Source organism: Orycteropus afer, unplaced genomic scaffold, assembly GCF_000298275.1.
Source record: "Orycteropus afer afer isolate SDZICR_OR568_19922 unplaced genomic scaffold, OryAfe1.0 scaffold00177, whole genome shotgun sequence".
NCBI classification, from domain to species: Eukaryota; Metazoa; Chordata; class Mammalia; order Tubulidentata; family Orycteropodidae; genus Orycteropus; species Orycteropus afer.
This window is the reverse complement of record NW_006921764.1, coordinates 5,141,872-5,157,711: the sequence shown is the minus strand read 5'-3', so window position 1 is coordinate 5,157,711 and position 15,840 is coordinate 5,141,872. Positions and strand designations below refer to the sequence as shown.

At 41.5% G+C, this 15,840-nt stretch overlaps 1 protein-coding gene across 1 annotated transcript in view; it reads right to left on the bottom strand.

Moving 5' to 3' along the window:
* Window positions 1-445: 445 nt before the first annotated feature.
* SLC17A8 (solute carrier family 17 member 8) overlaps window positions 446-15,840 on the bottom strand; it is an 85,896-nt gene continuing 70,501 nt past the window's right edge. Inside the window, exons 10-12 of the mRNA XM_042781828.1 lie at window positions 13,366-13,476; window positions 2,184-2,311; window positions 446-790 (exon numbers count right to left, since the gene is read on the bottom strand). Coding sequence (XP_042637762.1) covers window positions 446-790; window positions 2,184-2,311; window positions 13,366-13,476 — 584 coding nt within the window. The remainder of the gene's footprint in view (window positions 791-2,183; window positions 2,312-13,365; window positions 13,477-15,840) is intronic.

Genomic DNA, 15,840 nt, shown 5'->3' with positions numbered 1-15,840 from the left:
GCCACTATGCTACCAGAGCTCCTTTATTAGAAAAGTGAAACCCTCAGGCGCATTGCTACCCTCGAAGATATGGTTGTTGGTGTAGCAGCTATTAAAGTGACTCTCCTTAAGGCCAAATATCCCTATTTCCTTCAATATTTCTTTGAACAACATGATATTATCTCCCTTTTCTCCAAATTGTTCCTTTCTAAATAAATTCAATTCTTTGAGAGAACTTTTTTTGGGGGGAGTATTTTATCAACTGATATTAATCTCCATACCCATAAATGTCACTGCAAGATATTATTTCTCTTCTCTCTATTGCTGAGGAAATTTCTTCCCTTCCCCTCCCTATCTCTACTGTCCCCATATTTGGGCCTCTGGCAAAGCCCAGCGAGGGAGCAGGCAATAAGCATGGATACTTTCTGGATCAACAGCAAGGAGAAGACGAGGTAGACCTCAGACATTAGGATGTGTCTGGGAAGCATCCTTCTTCATTCTGGTAGGATGTCAGCTCATCCTCAGTAACAGTCTCTCCTCCCTGTGCTCTCCATTCATTCTTCCGGATTTCACAATTCTGGGTCGTGGCCCCATAAGACATCTTCTTTTTGGGACTTGCAAAATTCTCGTGGTTGAGTTCTGTTTCCTCAGCTAATTCATCTCGGTCAATGATTCCGCACTTCTCCTCAGAGAGATTCTCAGGGTCAGCCCACTCCTGTTTCTCCCCAGAAGCAAAGACCCCATAGAAGATCACACCACTGTAGTGTACCACGGCAGCTATGAGGAACACATTTTGCCATTCCTCCCGGGTCTACACAAGGAAATAAAATGACAATTAATGCTTTAACCAAAAGCAAAGATTAACAGTATGTTCTGGAGGCCTCCATTTGGAAAAAAGTACCCGCCCACCTCCAAGGCAATGCTGTACTTCCTGAGAAGATATGTGTCAGAAGCAACACCCAGGATTCATAAATGTGTCAGACAGAATTTGAGTGTTTAAAAATGAAAAGTTGTGAGACTTCAATGAATTTTTTAAACAATATTTTTAAAAACAAACAACATGTAAAAACACGTGCAGCATTATTACAAAGTTCTTCTAAATATACAAATGGGTGGCCTCTCACATAGTAGGTTAAATTAAACTTGCTTTAGGAACCCACCATTTTAAATATCAGTGGTCTCCTTATTGCTTGCTATTGGATACGTTACAATATTTGCACCACTAAAATGTTCATCCTTGACTATATTATTTGCAATCATAATTTCTATGTAAAATACAGTAAGTAAAAATAAACTGGAATTTGTGTTCAGAGTTAGGGAAAGGTGAGTATCATAGTCATGTTTCCAATCCTACTGACTCATAAACAGAAAGGAAAAACATGAGTTCAATGCTTATAAAACCTATAAAAATCTATAAATCCCACCTTCCTTTTTGATAAAGAGTAAGAAAAGTCACCCCACACTTTCATCTCTAAAAAACCAGAAGAATTTCTGAAGTCATATATGTAATAAGCAATCCAACTAAGAAAATAGTGTTAGGATTTTTAAAAAAAAAAATGTTTTCTAAATTTCTGCAAAAAATAATTCTTATTTACAGAGAGTAGCATCCTGAAACTCTTTCAGTGACAGAAAGAAAGGAGTCCCATGGCCTGTGGTTGAACTCTGGATGGTGGGATCCTCCTCTATCACCCACCTGAGTCTAAATACACAAAGGTTCAGTAAAGATTGGGTGCCACACCCTTGTTGGTTCTTAGGAAGGGCCATTAATGCGTTGCTTATTTGCACAGAATGCGGAAGTATAGCAGCACTCATAGTTTCATGCAACATACTAAGCAACTAGATGGGAATGGCCTGCAAAGTTCAATCACTTCAAATTACAAAACAATCTTGAGTAGTTCGTTTATCCTAAATTCAGTTTCTGCTTTGTGTCTCTAACCAGTCTCTATGGCGATTGCCCTGCCCCCGCTTTCTGTTTCTCAATTGAGGAAATGAGAAACTAAATAAGAATCAGCCCTATTCCCTACAATAAACAATGATTTGAAGAAATAATAATAAAGAAATAAAAAAGAAGTTCAATTGACTCAGCCATGGTCAAGGACGCACACTCCACAGATTTACAGGATGCAAAGGGCCTTGAGGTCTCATGTGTGTGCATGCTTCAGTCTTCTGACACTGTAGCTCACAGCCCCCAGGGAAACCATTACCTTGTGCTTGGTCATCGCCCCAACAATGAGGGGACAGACCATTCCAGAGAGGGTTCCCACGCCATTGGAGATCCCCATGAGAATGCTGGCATAACGGGGAGCAATGTCCAGGTGATTGACATTGAAACCTGCAGTGAAGCCAATACCCCAAAGTCAGAGTCAAGAACAGAATTTCAAATACACTTTGGAACATATAAATATTTGCCCAATTTCCTTCAACTCTCGTCAGTGGCTGGGCGATACAAATGGTTAAGTGCTGGACTACTGGCCAAAAGGTGGGCAGTTAGGACCCACGCAGAAGAAAGGCATGGTGCTCTCCTCTGGAAGGTGACAGCCTTGAAAGTCCTATGGGGCACAGTTCTACTCTGCACACGTGGGTTCACTGCAAGTCAGAATCGACTCAACAGCAACTAAGACAACTCTCATCGATATACTTGGTTTCCTCTGTTGTTGTTGTTATTTGCCATCGAGTTGGCCCCAACTCATAGCAACCCCTCCTTGGGTTTCCAAGGCAGTATCACTACGGAAGTAGGAATGCCCAACCTTCCTTCCGAGGAGTGGCTGGTGGGTTTGAACCGCCAGCCTTCTGGTTAGCGGTCAAGTGCCTTAGGCACTATGCTACCACATGACTAATGGATGCCTCCACCTAGAGGGCTAGATTGAGGATGGTCAGTCTGGGTCTGCACATAGCAGAAAACTTTGTTAGAAACATCTTCCATGAGTTCTCAGTACGTCCTCTCTGCTTATAGGTTCAGAACTCCAAAATATGGTGTTTTATCTTAAACCTGGACCATATTTATTTAGAGTAAACAATCACACAATCCTTTACAATGTGATTAGAACCAAACCCTGCTTCACAATATCATCCCTCTTAGCCCCCAACTCACTCTCAACCAGCCACCATAGTTTAGGCATGCGTGAATGACCACACGCCATAATGGAAAGAGTGCTTTTTCAGTAATGAACGTTTGAGCAAACATTAGCAGACCCTCTATAATTTACAAAATCCTTGATTCAGAGTCTGTAAATCTAGCTTTGAAGCTTATTTCCATCACTTAAGTAATTTTTAGGCCTTTATTTCTTCATTTATAACACGGGGATAAGGAGACCTGGTGGAGCAATGGTTAAGCTGTGATTTATTTGCAGTGTCTCAGCTGCTGACAAAATGTTGACAGTTTGAACCTACCCAACAGCTGTGCAGAAGAGAGGCCTGACAATCTGCTGAAGTAAAGGTTACAATCTAGAAAACTCTATGAAGCAGTTCTGCTCTGTCACATGGGTTCGCTCTGAGTTGAAATCAACTCAATGGCACCTAACAACAACAATAATAAACCAAAAAAAAAAAAAACAACTCACTGCCGTCGAATCCATTCAACTCAGAGCAACCCCTCCTTGGGTTTCCGAGGCAGTATCACTACAGAAGTAGATTGTCCAACCTTCCTTCCGAGGAGTGGCTGATGGGTTTGAACTGACAGCTTTCTGGTTAGCAGTCAAGTGCCTTAGGCACTATGCTACCAGAGCTCCCATCAACAATAATAGAGGGATTATATTACCTCATAAAGATGCTGTGATATGAGATGCAGGAGAAGAAGGTATGTGAGAGCCCTTGGCAAATAGCTAAGCCACGCTCACTCTTGCTGCTGCTGCTTCTGCTACTGCTAATAAGCATCTCCTTTTTTTTTTTTTGAGGTCTTTTATGGAAAGGTAATGCTACTGGACTTTCCCTTTTATATTCGTAGAAGCATTTCTAATATACTATGATTAAAATCATCTAATAAAAGTATGTGTAAGCCAAAAAGACTGGGAGCACAGACACGAAGTTTCTACTAGTTATATTAAAATGGGATTATAAATGATTTAATTTAATCTCCATTCTCAAATGTTTTGTGCTATGATTACTTTAATAATGAGAAAATTTATTTGTATATCCAAATATGATTACTAATTCTAATTTCTATGAATGCCTCAACTGTCTAATTCTGAGACATGGCTAATGTAATCTGTATTTCAGTGATAAAAGAGAGCACCTATTTCTTTTACAACAACAAAAGATAATGCTTCTGGAAGTGGTAAAATACTATCACCAACAGCTCTCTCTTAATCCATTTATCAAGAGATAAGAATGAGTAGAATGAAGGGGAAGAGGGACGCAGGGGAAGGTTTCAAAAGAGGAGGCTTCAGGTTCTGGAAACCAACTTTGTCAGCATTACCCGGGAGTGCATTCTTAGAGGCAGACAGACCTCGACTATAGCCGAGTAATTGAAATGCAAAACTGGACAAGGAACTTAAATTTCCTGAAACTTCTTCTTCTTCTTTTTTTTTTTTTTTTGATGAAAATATGCACAACAAAGCATACCCCTCTTCGATAATTTTGATGCACACAGTTCACTGACAACAAAGCATGCCCCTCTTCGATAATTTTGATGCACACAGTTCACTGACAATGGCTATGTTACTTCACATTGTGTCACTTTCTCCCCATCTCCACCTCAGACAGTTTCACTATCAATTTAGACTCTGTGCCCCTTAAAGTTCTCATCTGTGTTTTGAGTTACTTTTGTCCAATTAATCTCATATAAATAATTCTTTAAAGGAAATATACACTTTATAAAGTTAATCAGAGGAAAAATAGGGCAAACTTAGGGGCTTTAATTTATGGTATAAATAGACTATCAAGCATAAACCAAAATGCACAAACAGCAGAAGATAAAGTAGATGATTGAGATCCTCTAAAAATTAAATTCTTATGTACATCAAAAGACTTCCCCAAAAGAGTAAAAAGAGAAATTACAGATTGGGTGAAAATATTTGGCAATGACATATCTGACAAGGTACTTATCTGTAAAACTGATAAAAATTCCAACACCTCAACATCAAAAAGATAAACAATCCAGTTAAAAATGGGTAGAAGATATGAACAGACATGTCACCAAAGAAGATATCCAGGCATCCAACAAACACATGAAGAAATGCTCATGATCATTAGCCATTTGTTGTTGTTTGCCGTCAAGTTGGCCCCGACTCATAGCGACCCCACCTTGGGGTTCCGAGGCAGTATCACTACGGAAGTAAGAATGCCCAACCTTCCTTCCGAGGAGTGGCTGGTGGGTTTGAACCGCCAGCCTTCTGGTGAGCAGTCAAGTCCCTTAGTCACTATGCTACCAGAGCTCCCATTAGCCATTAGAGAGATGCAAATCAAAACAACCATGAGATAACATCTAACCCCAGCATTAATAGCCACATTCAAGAAGACAGAAAATAACAAATGCTGGCAAAGGTGTGGAGAGATTGGGACTCCCATACATTGCTGTTGAGTCTGTACAGTGATATAACCACTGTGGGAATTGGTATGGCAATTCCTTAAAAAGTTGGAAATAGAAATGCCATTTGATCCAACAATCCTATTACTAGGTGTATATCTTAAAGAAGCAAGAGGCAGGACACAAATAGATTCACACACACCCATGTTCATCACAGTACTATTCACGACAGCAAATAAATGGAAACATCTTAAATGCCCATCAACAGAGGAATGGATAACCAAACTATGGTACATACACACAATGAAATACTATGCAACCCTAAAGAATAACATAGAATCTGCAAAACATGATATAACGTGGATGAACTTGGAGCACAGAGTGAAATAAGTCAGTCACAGAAGGACAAGTATTGTATGAGTCCACTACTGTAAAAAGTCAAGGAAAAGTGTATATATGGAAGGAAACTTCCTTTGTTGGCTACCATGGATGGGAAGAAAGTGGAGGGAAAATTGCCAGATAAATAAGAGACAAGTATTGATTTGGATGAAAGGAAAGGCAATACACCAAAAGTGAGTGACTAACACAACTAACACTAAGGAAAAGGAAGACACAGATAGGTGCACAAGAAGTACAGACAACAAAGATAAACACTTTCACAAACACAATACTGCATTATCAGTAATAACAAACATTAATCTACAGATGGATACATAAGTAGATAGGTTGAATGATCAGATATGTCTAGACAAAAGAGAATATATCCATGACCATATGTAAGTTTGGCAGATGATATTTCTACATACATATTTGTATGTGCTATAAAAATGTCTATATAAATAGAACTAACAGAGAGCAAACATGATAACTTCTTAGCCACAGCCAACTACCTTAAGGGAACAAGTTGTTGGGCCTGTGGGCTTGGGACCATGGTCATGAAAGACATCAAGCTCAATTGGCATAACATGCTACACAAAAACATTGTTCTACATTCTACTTTGGTGAATAGTGACTGGCCTCTTAAAAGCTTACTAGCAGCCATCTAGATGCAACAGTTGGTCTCTCCTCATCCAGAGCAAAGAAGACTGAAGAAAACCAAAGACACATGACACAATTAGTCCAAGGGATTAGTGGACCATGCGAATCACAGCCTACATGAGCCTGAGACCAGAACAACTAGATGGTGCCCAGCAACAACTGTCAACCACTTAGAAAGGGATCAGTACAGGAGATCCTGGACAGAGTGGGAGAAAAATGTGGAGAAAAAGTCAAAATCATGAAAAAGACCAGGCTCACTGCTCTGACAGAGACTGGTGAAATCCCCGAGACTATGGCCCCTAGTCACTCTTCGGGCCTGGAATTGTACTCACTCCTGTGCCTTCCAGGCAAACCACATTGTTGTTGTTGTTAGGTGCCATCAAGTCGGCTCCAACTCATAGTGACCCTATGTAGAACAGAATGAAATACTGCCCGGTCCTGTGCCAGCCTCACAGTGCTTACTATATCAGAGCCCATCAGTGCAGCCACTGTATCAGTCCATCTCATTGAGGGCCTTCCCCTTTTTCGTTGACTCCCCACTTTACTGAGCATGGTATCCTTCTCCAGGGAATGATCCTTTCTGACAACATGACCAAAGTAGGTCAGGCGAAGTCTGGCCATTCTCACATCCACAGAGCATTCTGGCTGCACTTCCTCCAGGACAGATTTGTTAGTTCTTCTGGCCATCCATGGTACTTTCAGTATCCTTTGCCAATATCACAACTCAAAAGCATCAACTCTTCTTCGGGCTTCCTTATTCATTGTCCAGCTCTCACATGCACATGAGGTGATTGGAAATACCATGGCTTGGGTTAGGCAAAACTTAGTTTTCAAAGAGACATCTTTACTCTTCAGCACTTGAAAGAGGTCTTTTGCAGTAGATTTGCCCAATGCAATACGTTGTCTGATGTTTTGACTGCTGCTTCCATTGGCATTGATTGTAGAACCAAGTAATATGAAGTCTTAGACAACTTCAATCTTTTCTCCATTTATCATGATGCTGTTTATTGGTTCAGTTGTGAGGATTTTCATTTTCTTTATGTTGAGATGTAATCCATACTGCAGCCTGTAGTATGTAGCAGGTATGTAGCCAAATCATAAGCAGGAATATAAGGTGAACATTTATACCAGGTAGGCTGGTGGTTCAAAACCACCAGCCACTCCTCAGAAGGGAAATTGGGCAATCTACTTCTGTAGTGATACTGCCTTGGAAACCCAAGGAGGGGTTGCTATGAGTCAGATTCGACTTGATGACTGTGAGTTTGGTTTTTTGTTTTGTTTTGTCTTGTTTTGTTTTAGATACACTGTTTAAAGGGAGCTCTGGTGGCATAGTGCCTAAGGCATTTGACGGCTAACCAGAAGGCTGGCGATTCAAACCCACCAGCCACTCCTCAGAAGGAAGGTTGGACAATCTACTTCTGTAGTGATACCACCTTGGAAACCCAAGGAGGGGTTGCTATGAGTTGGATTCGACTCTATGGCAGTGGGTGACACTCTTTAGCACAATCAACCATGGGAGATCAGAAAGGCAGTATTTGTACAAGGAGATAGCTCAGAGAGCAGGAATTCATAGCAAAGAAGGACACATGGAAGAGGTAACCACAAGGGGAAGTGGGAAGAGAGCTGTTACATTGTGGGAATTGCAATCAATGCCATGAAACAAAATATGTATGAACTGCTGTATGGAAAATGAATTTGCTCTGCAAACTTTTCACACAAATCATAATAATAAATAAATAAATAAATGGAAAATTAAAAGTGCAGTCTTCTTCATTGATTGATCATCTAGTAGAAGTAGAATGACTTTGTAGCTTCCTCATCTAAACTTGCCACTTCCTCAGAAAGCTTAACCTAGTGGACAGCTTCAATGTTCTTGAATCTACTAACCAAGCCACTGCTTGTACCAGGGGAAGCCACCAAAAAAAAAAAAAAAGAAAAAGACACTCTTTAAAAGAATGTAATGCTTAAGGCAAATATTCCTCATTAAATGAGCCAAGTTGTTATTTAATTTAAAGATGACAACATGGTGTAACTTTGGCCAAGGCTTAAAAGTTGGTTCCAAGCAATAGATTTGGGAGCACCTTCAGTGTCAATGAATCCAGTAAGTCTGGTTTCCAATAAGAATTTGAAGTTTATTTCAAAGAGTTTTCTCCTTTTGATCATGAGTCCTTAATCAACATGCTGAACCTCAGCTTCTTCATCTATAAACTGAGATGAAGAATAGACATTCTTATAAAATTGTTGTACGAATTAAGTTAAACGATGTGTAGTGATCACATGGCACATGGAGGTAAAAACCAACATGTATATTCTTTATGGGAGGTTATCTTAGCTGTCCTGTTTACCACTACCTTCCCTGAATGGGCAAAGTGCCTGGCACATAGTTGTTGTTGTTGTTGTTGTTAGGTGCCATCAAGTCAGCTCCAACTCATAATGACCCCGTGGACAACAGAACAAAACACTGCCTGGTCCTGTGCCAGCCTCACGATCCTTGCTATTCCTGAGCCTTTCATTGCAGCCACTGTGTCAGCCCATCTCGTTGAGGGCCTTCCCCTTCTTCACTGACCCTCTACTTTACCAAGCATGATATCCTTAAATAGCTATTTGATTCACGACCAAATTGAGCTATTGAAATTACAGCAGAAAGTTACAGGTTTTATTTATTCAAGTTTTGTTTTGCTTTCTAATTCTCTAATTCTTTATTCCACACAAAGAACCTGAAAACAGGATTTAAAAAAAAAAATCTTTTTTTCTAATCTGGCCTGTTGGCTGGTTGTTTTTTCCTACCTCTATTCAAGGAGCCTTTTTGGGAAAACCATCTTTGTAATAAACATACCTTTTCTCTTTCAGTTCAAAGTGCCAGACAATCGGAATATAAAGCAGCTGCAAGATTAATGAATCTTACAGCCGATTTGAATGTGATAAACACTTTATTAGAAAAGAACCCAGAGATAAGAAGCAATTAATGTGATTGTCAAGTATTATGCTTTGATACAAAGAAAGGCCTGTGCATTCAGCTAGAAATAATGTTGAGAAAAGCCATTTAAGTTTCTAGCTGCACAAGCCTGGAGTTCAGGGGAAAAAGTCATTCAGAAACTGAGATATTGATAGATTTTTGTACCAAATGCAAAAAAAAGAAAAGAAAATCACCCATAAGCTTAGAGTCTATTTTCACTTCATAGGATGTTTCTCAAAGCAGACAAGATCCTTTGCATCTTTCTAATCTTGTCTGTCTTGGCTCTCTGGTCAATAATCAGCTTCAAAATTGTGCCTGACAGTTTTCCTTAACATCCCTATTCACTCCTCATAATATTGGCAAGCAGTAAATCCTGAGAGATTGTTGTCCCCCATGGCCACAAGTCCCTACCATAATGACTGTTGGGTCAGACAAAACTCTATTCCAATCCCAGCCACTTATTGTGAGACCTCGAGTAAGGAAGTTCACCTTCTGAGTTTTCTCCTTAGTAAAATGGACATAGCAGTCCTCATCTTATAGGATAGTAGTGAGAACCCCTGGGGGTGCCAGGGTTAAGCACTTGGCCGCTAACCAGAAAGTCAGTGGTTTAAACCCACCAGCAGCTCCACAAGAGAAAAGACCTGGTGGTCTGCTCCTGTAAAGATTAAAAACCAAAACCAAACCTGTTGTCATCTAGTTAATTCCAACTCATAGTGGTCTTACAGGGCAGAGTACAACTGCCCCATGAGGTTTCCAAGGCTGTAATCTGTGTGGAAGCAGACTGCCACAGAGCAGCTGGTGGCTCCATTAACCACTGAGCCGCAATCGCTCACCATAAAGATTACTGCCAAGAAAACTCCATGGGCCAGTTGTGCTCTGTTCTGTATGGTTGCTATGAGTCTGACTCAACAGCACACAACAAGAGGACTGTTAGGGGATTAGATGACATCGTGTTTGAAAAGTGACCAGCACAGAGGCAGTGCTAAATAAATGGTAGTTGCTTATTTGGGCTATTGGGCTTCTCTCCTTGCAATTTTTCAGTGACTTAATTGGCAATCTGGGGTGGTTGTTGTTGTTGTTATGTACCATCGAGTCGGATCCGACTCATAGCAACCCCTCCGTGGGTTTCCAAGGCAGTATCACTACAGAAGTAGATTGCCCCATCTTCCTTCCGAGGAGTGGCTGGTGGGTTTGAACCGCCAGCCTTCTGGTTTGCAGTCAAGTGCCTTAGACACTACACCACCAGAGCTCCTGGCAATCAGGGGAGAAGGAAGCAATATGAACCTGAACATTTCAATATCTCTGGGAACAGGATATGAACCTCTTTTGCATCACAGAGTTATCAAGAGAAGATGTTCCTTAACATCCTTCCAGAAATAAGTCGTGATTGCTCTATCCTGGCTACTCAGACTGTAGCCCATGGGTCAGCAGCATCCGCCTAACTAGAGAGTTTGTTAAAAATACAGAACCACAGGCCCTGCACTGGACCTCAGGAATCACAACCTGCATTTTTTAAGATCCTAGTGTGATTTGACAGCACATAACAACAACAAGTGTGATTTGTAGTCCCTGAGTGGCACAAACAGGTAAGTGCTCGGCTACTAGCAGAAGGTTGGTGGTTCAAACCCACCCAGAGCACCTCAGAAGATAAGCCTGGTGATCTGTTTCCAAAAGATGATAGCCTTGAAAACCCTACGCAGTAGTTCTACTCTGTGCACATGGGGTCAGCATGAGGCAGAAACCAGCCGATGGCAACTAACAACAACACAGTGATTTGTACATATATTAAAGTTTGAGAAGCACTGGGCTAGAGTGACTAATAATAAAACATGAATCATAACAGAACAATAATAGCAAATATTTGTTGATTTTGTTGTGCATCTACCATGGAGCTAAGTGCTTCAGATGCTTCATCTCCTCTAGAATGTAAACTCTGTGAGGGCAGAATCTTGTATTTCCTTCCAGCAATATTCCAGCACCAAGAACAATGTCTGGTTCACAGACAGTGTGAGGAAACGCATGCATTGCCTTAGTTCATGATCCCAACAACCCTACGAGGTTGCAGTTACCTGCTTCCAATCTCTGGATGCAGAAACTGAGACTTGAGAGTTTAAATAACTTTAGTAAATGTTTCTTTTAAGTAGTAAAGAGGGGCCTCAAACTCAGGTCTTTGTACCTCCAAACCCAAGTTTCAGCTGCAAATTATTTTTAAGGTAGACTTTCTTTTTTTTCCTAAGTATCAACTCTACTTATTTTGATACATAGACCATGAACTATTTTAGGACAGTTTAGACCAGAGGTTCCACTCTGTCTGATCTTTAAGGCAACCTGGAATAGTGGAAAGAGCATAGGCTCAGAGGCTATGCTTTAGTCCTTCCTTTGCCACCAACTGTGACTTTAGGATAGGACCATGGGTGGTAAATGGCTACTAGCCTAAAGGTTGGTGGTTCAAACCCAGCCAGTAGCACCACAGAGGTCTGGCAGTCTGCTTCCTTGACTATAAAGATTATAGCCAAGAAAACCCTGTGGAGCTGTTATGCTCTGTAACACATGGGGTGGCCCTGAGTTGGACTCGACAACAACAGGCTTTTTAGGGCGAAGTTAGGAAAGTACCCAGGTTTCTAAGCTTAAGATTCCTCAGCAGGAAAATATTGACATTACTAACTGCTTCACAATATTGGGAGGCAGATGCAATACATAAACATTGTTCAATAAGGAGCAGGTACAATTACTACAATATGCTTTAAAGGTAGAAAAGCAACTGGATTCGACTTTTTCATTATATTTCACATAGGGAGTTTCTGAAGTCTGCAAGACTTAACGACTACACTCTAGTCTCTCACACACCCTACACTGGTTTCTGCTTCTGTGAAATGGGACACTATCAGCCCAGGTGCCTCCTAGAGTATTTGTAAGAATAACAGGGGCTAAGGCACATAGATGGCTTTGAACAGTCCCTACCACACAGTCAGGATTGATAAACATTAACTCTTGCCAGATGTTCTAACTGCCAGTTCTACCTTGCTCAGCCAGTCATTTCTCCACTCCACCCCTGGAACTGCATTTCTTTGTTTGGAAAATGAAAGCAACGGAGTGAGTAAAATCTAAGGAAGCTATCTACTATTAAAAAAAGCAAAACAAAACATTTCTGGTTCTATCCTCGGAAGGAAGGTTGGGCTATCCTACTTCCGTAGTGATACTGCCTCGGAAACCCAAGGAGGGGTCGCTATGAGTCGGGGCCGACTCGACGGCAAAACAACAACAACAACAACATGACTATATGGCAAAAGACTATCATGTTACTTGTGAGGTAAAATTAGAAGTACTCTAGTAGTAGCCCTGGGTGGTGCAAATGGTTAAGCGCTTGGCTACTAACCCAAAGGTTGGCAGTTTGAATCCACCCTAAGGTACCTCATAAAAAAGGCCTGATAATCTGCTTCTGAAAAATCAACGGCTGAAAACCCTATGGGGCCCAGTTCTACTCTGACACACACGGGGTCGCCATAAGTCAGAATCGACTCCCAGACAACAGGCTTGAGATTTTGGGTTAGTAGGAGGTGAGAATCAAAAAGGTCACAAGAGTCTCTGTGAGGTGGGTGACCTAATGACAACATATTGAAGAGCCACTTCATCAAGACACATGTTCAGGCCTCTGCTCACGGCCTCAAGGGAGTCACCTAGACCTTGTGTAATTCTCCATGTTGAAGAAAGTAGGGACAATTCCAGCTTGACTAGGCTCCTAAGCTCATCCCTTAATGATTTCACAAAGTCATCCCTAGTACATGAAATCTTCTCATCATTGCCCGGGCTCATTGGGAATGGCCTGGCTATTAAAGGAAGGTGCTAATATGTAACACCCTTGTCTTTCCTTTCTCCCAAGATGTGCTGAGTCTATAGACAACATTTGGATACTTAGAGGATACCTTACCTGAAATAGCAAAGCCACTAAATCCTACAGCAAGCACCAGAAAGGAGATAGCCACCCCTTTGGTATGGGAGAAGCCAACCACCAGAAGTAAGGTGGCCTCCATGCCAAAGCCTGCAAACAGAAACAGCAGGGGGTAGATGTCATTTCCATGTCAATCAGCCCAATTCATGGATTATCAATAGTCATTAATGTATTTTTATTTCCAGAGATCTAAGTTTTTAAGTTATACATTCTGGCACAGTGCTTAAAATATTAGCCAGATGTTTCATGACTATGTGACTATGCTAGTGTTACCTGGATGTTCTGTAAACCTTCTTACATTATCATGACTTACCTTGAACACCAAATGGTTCTGGCAGGGTCCAGTGATGCTCTTGGAGTGGTGGATGCTGTCCTTTAGTTGATTCATTGGTAGTTGTCCCCACAATTTTTAAATATTAAAACTCTTCTATGTACTTCAGGGGTCCCTGGGTGGTACAAACAGTTAACGTGCTCAACTGCTAACCAGAAGGTTGGAAGAGAGTCTACTCAGAGGCACGTCAGGAAAAAGGGTTGGCAATCTACTTCTGAAAAATTAGCCATTGGAAACTCTCTAGCTCATAGTTTTCTGACACACGTGGGGTCACCATGAGTCAAGTTGACTCTATGGCACCTGGTTTGGATATAGTCTCAATGACTCCCCTTTGACTGACTCAATGATGGCCTCTCACATAAAAATAAAATGGCAGTACTCTAATGCTTATTGTCAAAAGCAAGCAGAGAGCTGGAGTGGATATCTGAAACAAAAAGCAGCACTTCACTGCTTATAAAGCATAAGGCAAAATTCTCCCCCTTCACCTGAACTCAGGCCTCTTTGTACAATTCGTGAGATATTTGCACAGAAAACACAGCAAGGCAACAATACTTTCTATTCCTTTCATTTGGAAAATGTGAGTCCAGTACAATCAAAAAGGATGAGGACATTATGAAGAAGTTCGTTCTCACCAAAAAAGCAAGTACAGCCAACAGGAAATAGAAAGATGGTATAATGATCATTCCCAGGTGTAAGGAGTGTCATGGGAGGTGGAAGACAATTAATGTGCTTCATCCAGGAGACTGTCTACTGAGTCCAGATAGCTCCTCATGATTGTCCTACAGCTACATCAAAGGCAACATGTTCAAACCAAGTCCTTGCTCTCCTGTTCTCTGCTCTGAAACAAGTAAACCAAACCACCATTGCTGCAACCACCATCCTCTTTCTTCTTCTCTAAAACAATCCTGTATCCAGACTTTAGAGTCAGATGAGCCTGGGTTCAGAGTCTACCTCAAAATTGCTGATTGTATGACCTTGGTTGGATAAGTTACTTCACATAGTAGTTTCTTTATCCAAAATGTAAAAAAGAAAAAAGGAAGTAACAATACAACCTTGTAGGGTACTGGAAGATTATTTGAAATTGAATATATAAGGTATTACATGCAGTCCTTGGCCCATAGGCATAGCTCAACAAATGGTAACCAGAAGACCAATGCAGAAACCTTGGGTCATCACAGAGTTTTCTCTTTTGTAAGACCCCTGTGATTCTAATGGACCCACCTGGATAATCCTATCCGCAAAGTCCTTTTTGCCATGTAAAGTAAAATACTCACAGGTTCCAAGGATTGCAGCATGGACATTTTTGGTGGCTGTGGGTCCTTATTCTGCTTTCCACCACTACCTTGCGGGGGATACTGAATACAACATCCCAGACTTTCATTTCTGACCCTCTAGAGTGCAAGGGCACATCTGCCAATCCTCAACCTTCTACACAAAATTTCAAGCCAAGGGCAGGGCCAAACATCTCTGCCCTGAGATCAGTGGTCAAGCTGCTGGGAAACCAGATGGCAACAAACTGTTCCCAACCTCCCTGATCAGACTTTATTCCTGATTCTGTGGGATCAGCTCTTGCCAGTTCCTGTGTCCCTCTATACATTCTTCGCTTCTAAATGGCTCTGACATATCTAATCTAGTCAGAGCACATTCATGCCCTCTTTTTCAATTTAATATCCCAGTTGTGACCTCTTGCCCATAGGTGACACTATCCTTCACCTCCCACTCATACCACCTGACTCCCAATCTCTTAGAGAAGTCCTTGTTAGATGTTGTTGAGCTGTTTTCTATTCATGGCAACCCCATGTGCCCGAGTAGAACGTCCTATAGGATTTTCTTGGCTGTAATCTTTATGTAGTCAGCCCCAGGGTTACAGGTGAGGAGAGACAACTCAGGGATGCCCGAAGTAGCACGCGGGAAGAGCAGGAGAAAGGGGATTAAAAGCCAGGAAGGCAGAGAGAAGAGCAGTCAGCCAAAGGGATTAGGTGAGGAGAGGCAACTCAGGCCCGCACAGAGTAGCAGGCCGGAAGAGCAGGAGAAAGGGGATAAAAAGCCAGGAACCCGGACAGAGGAGCAGTCAGCCCCAGGGACAACTCAGGGACGCACAAAATAGCAGGGCAGAAGAGCAG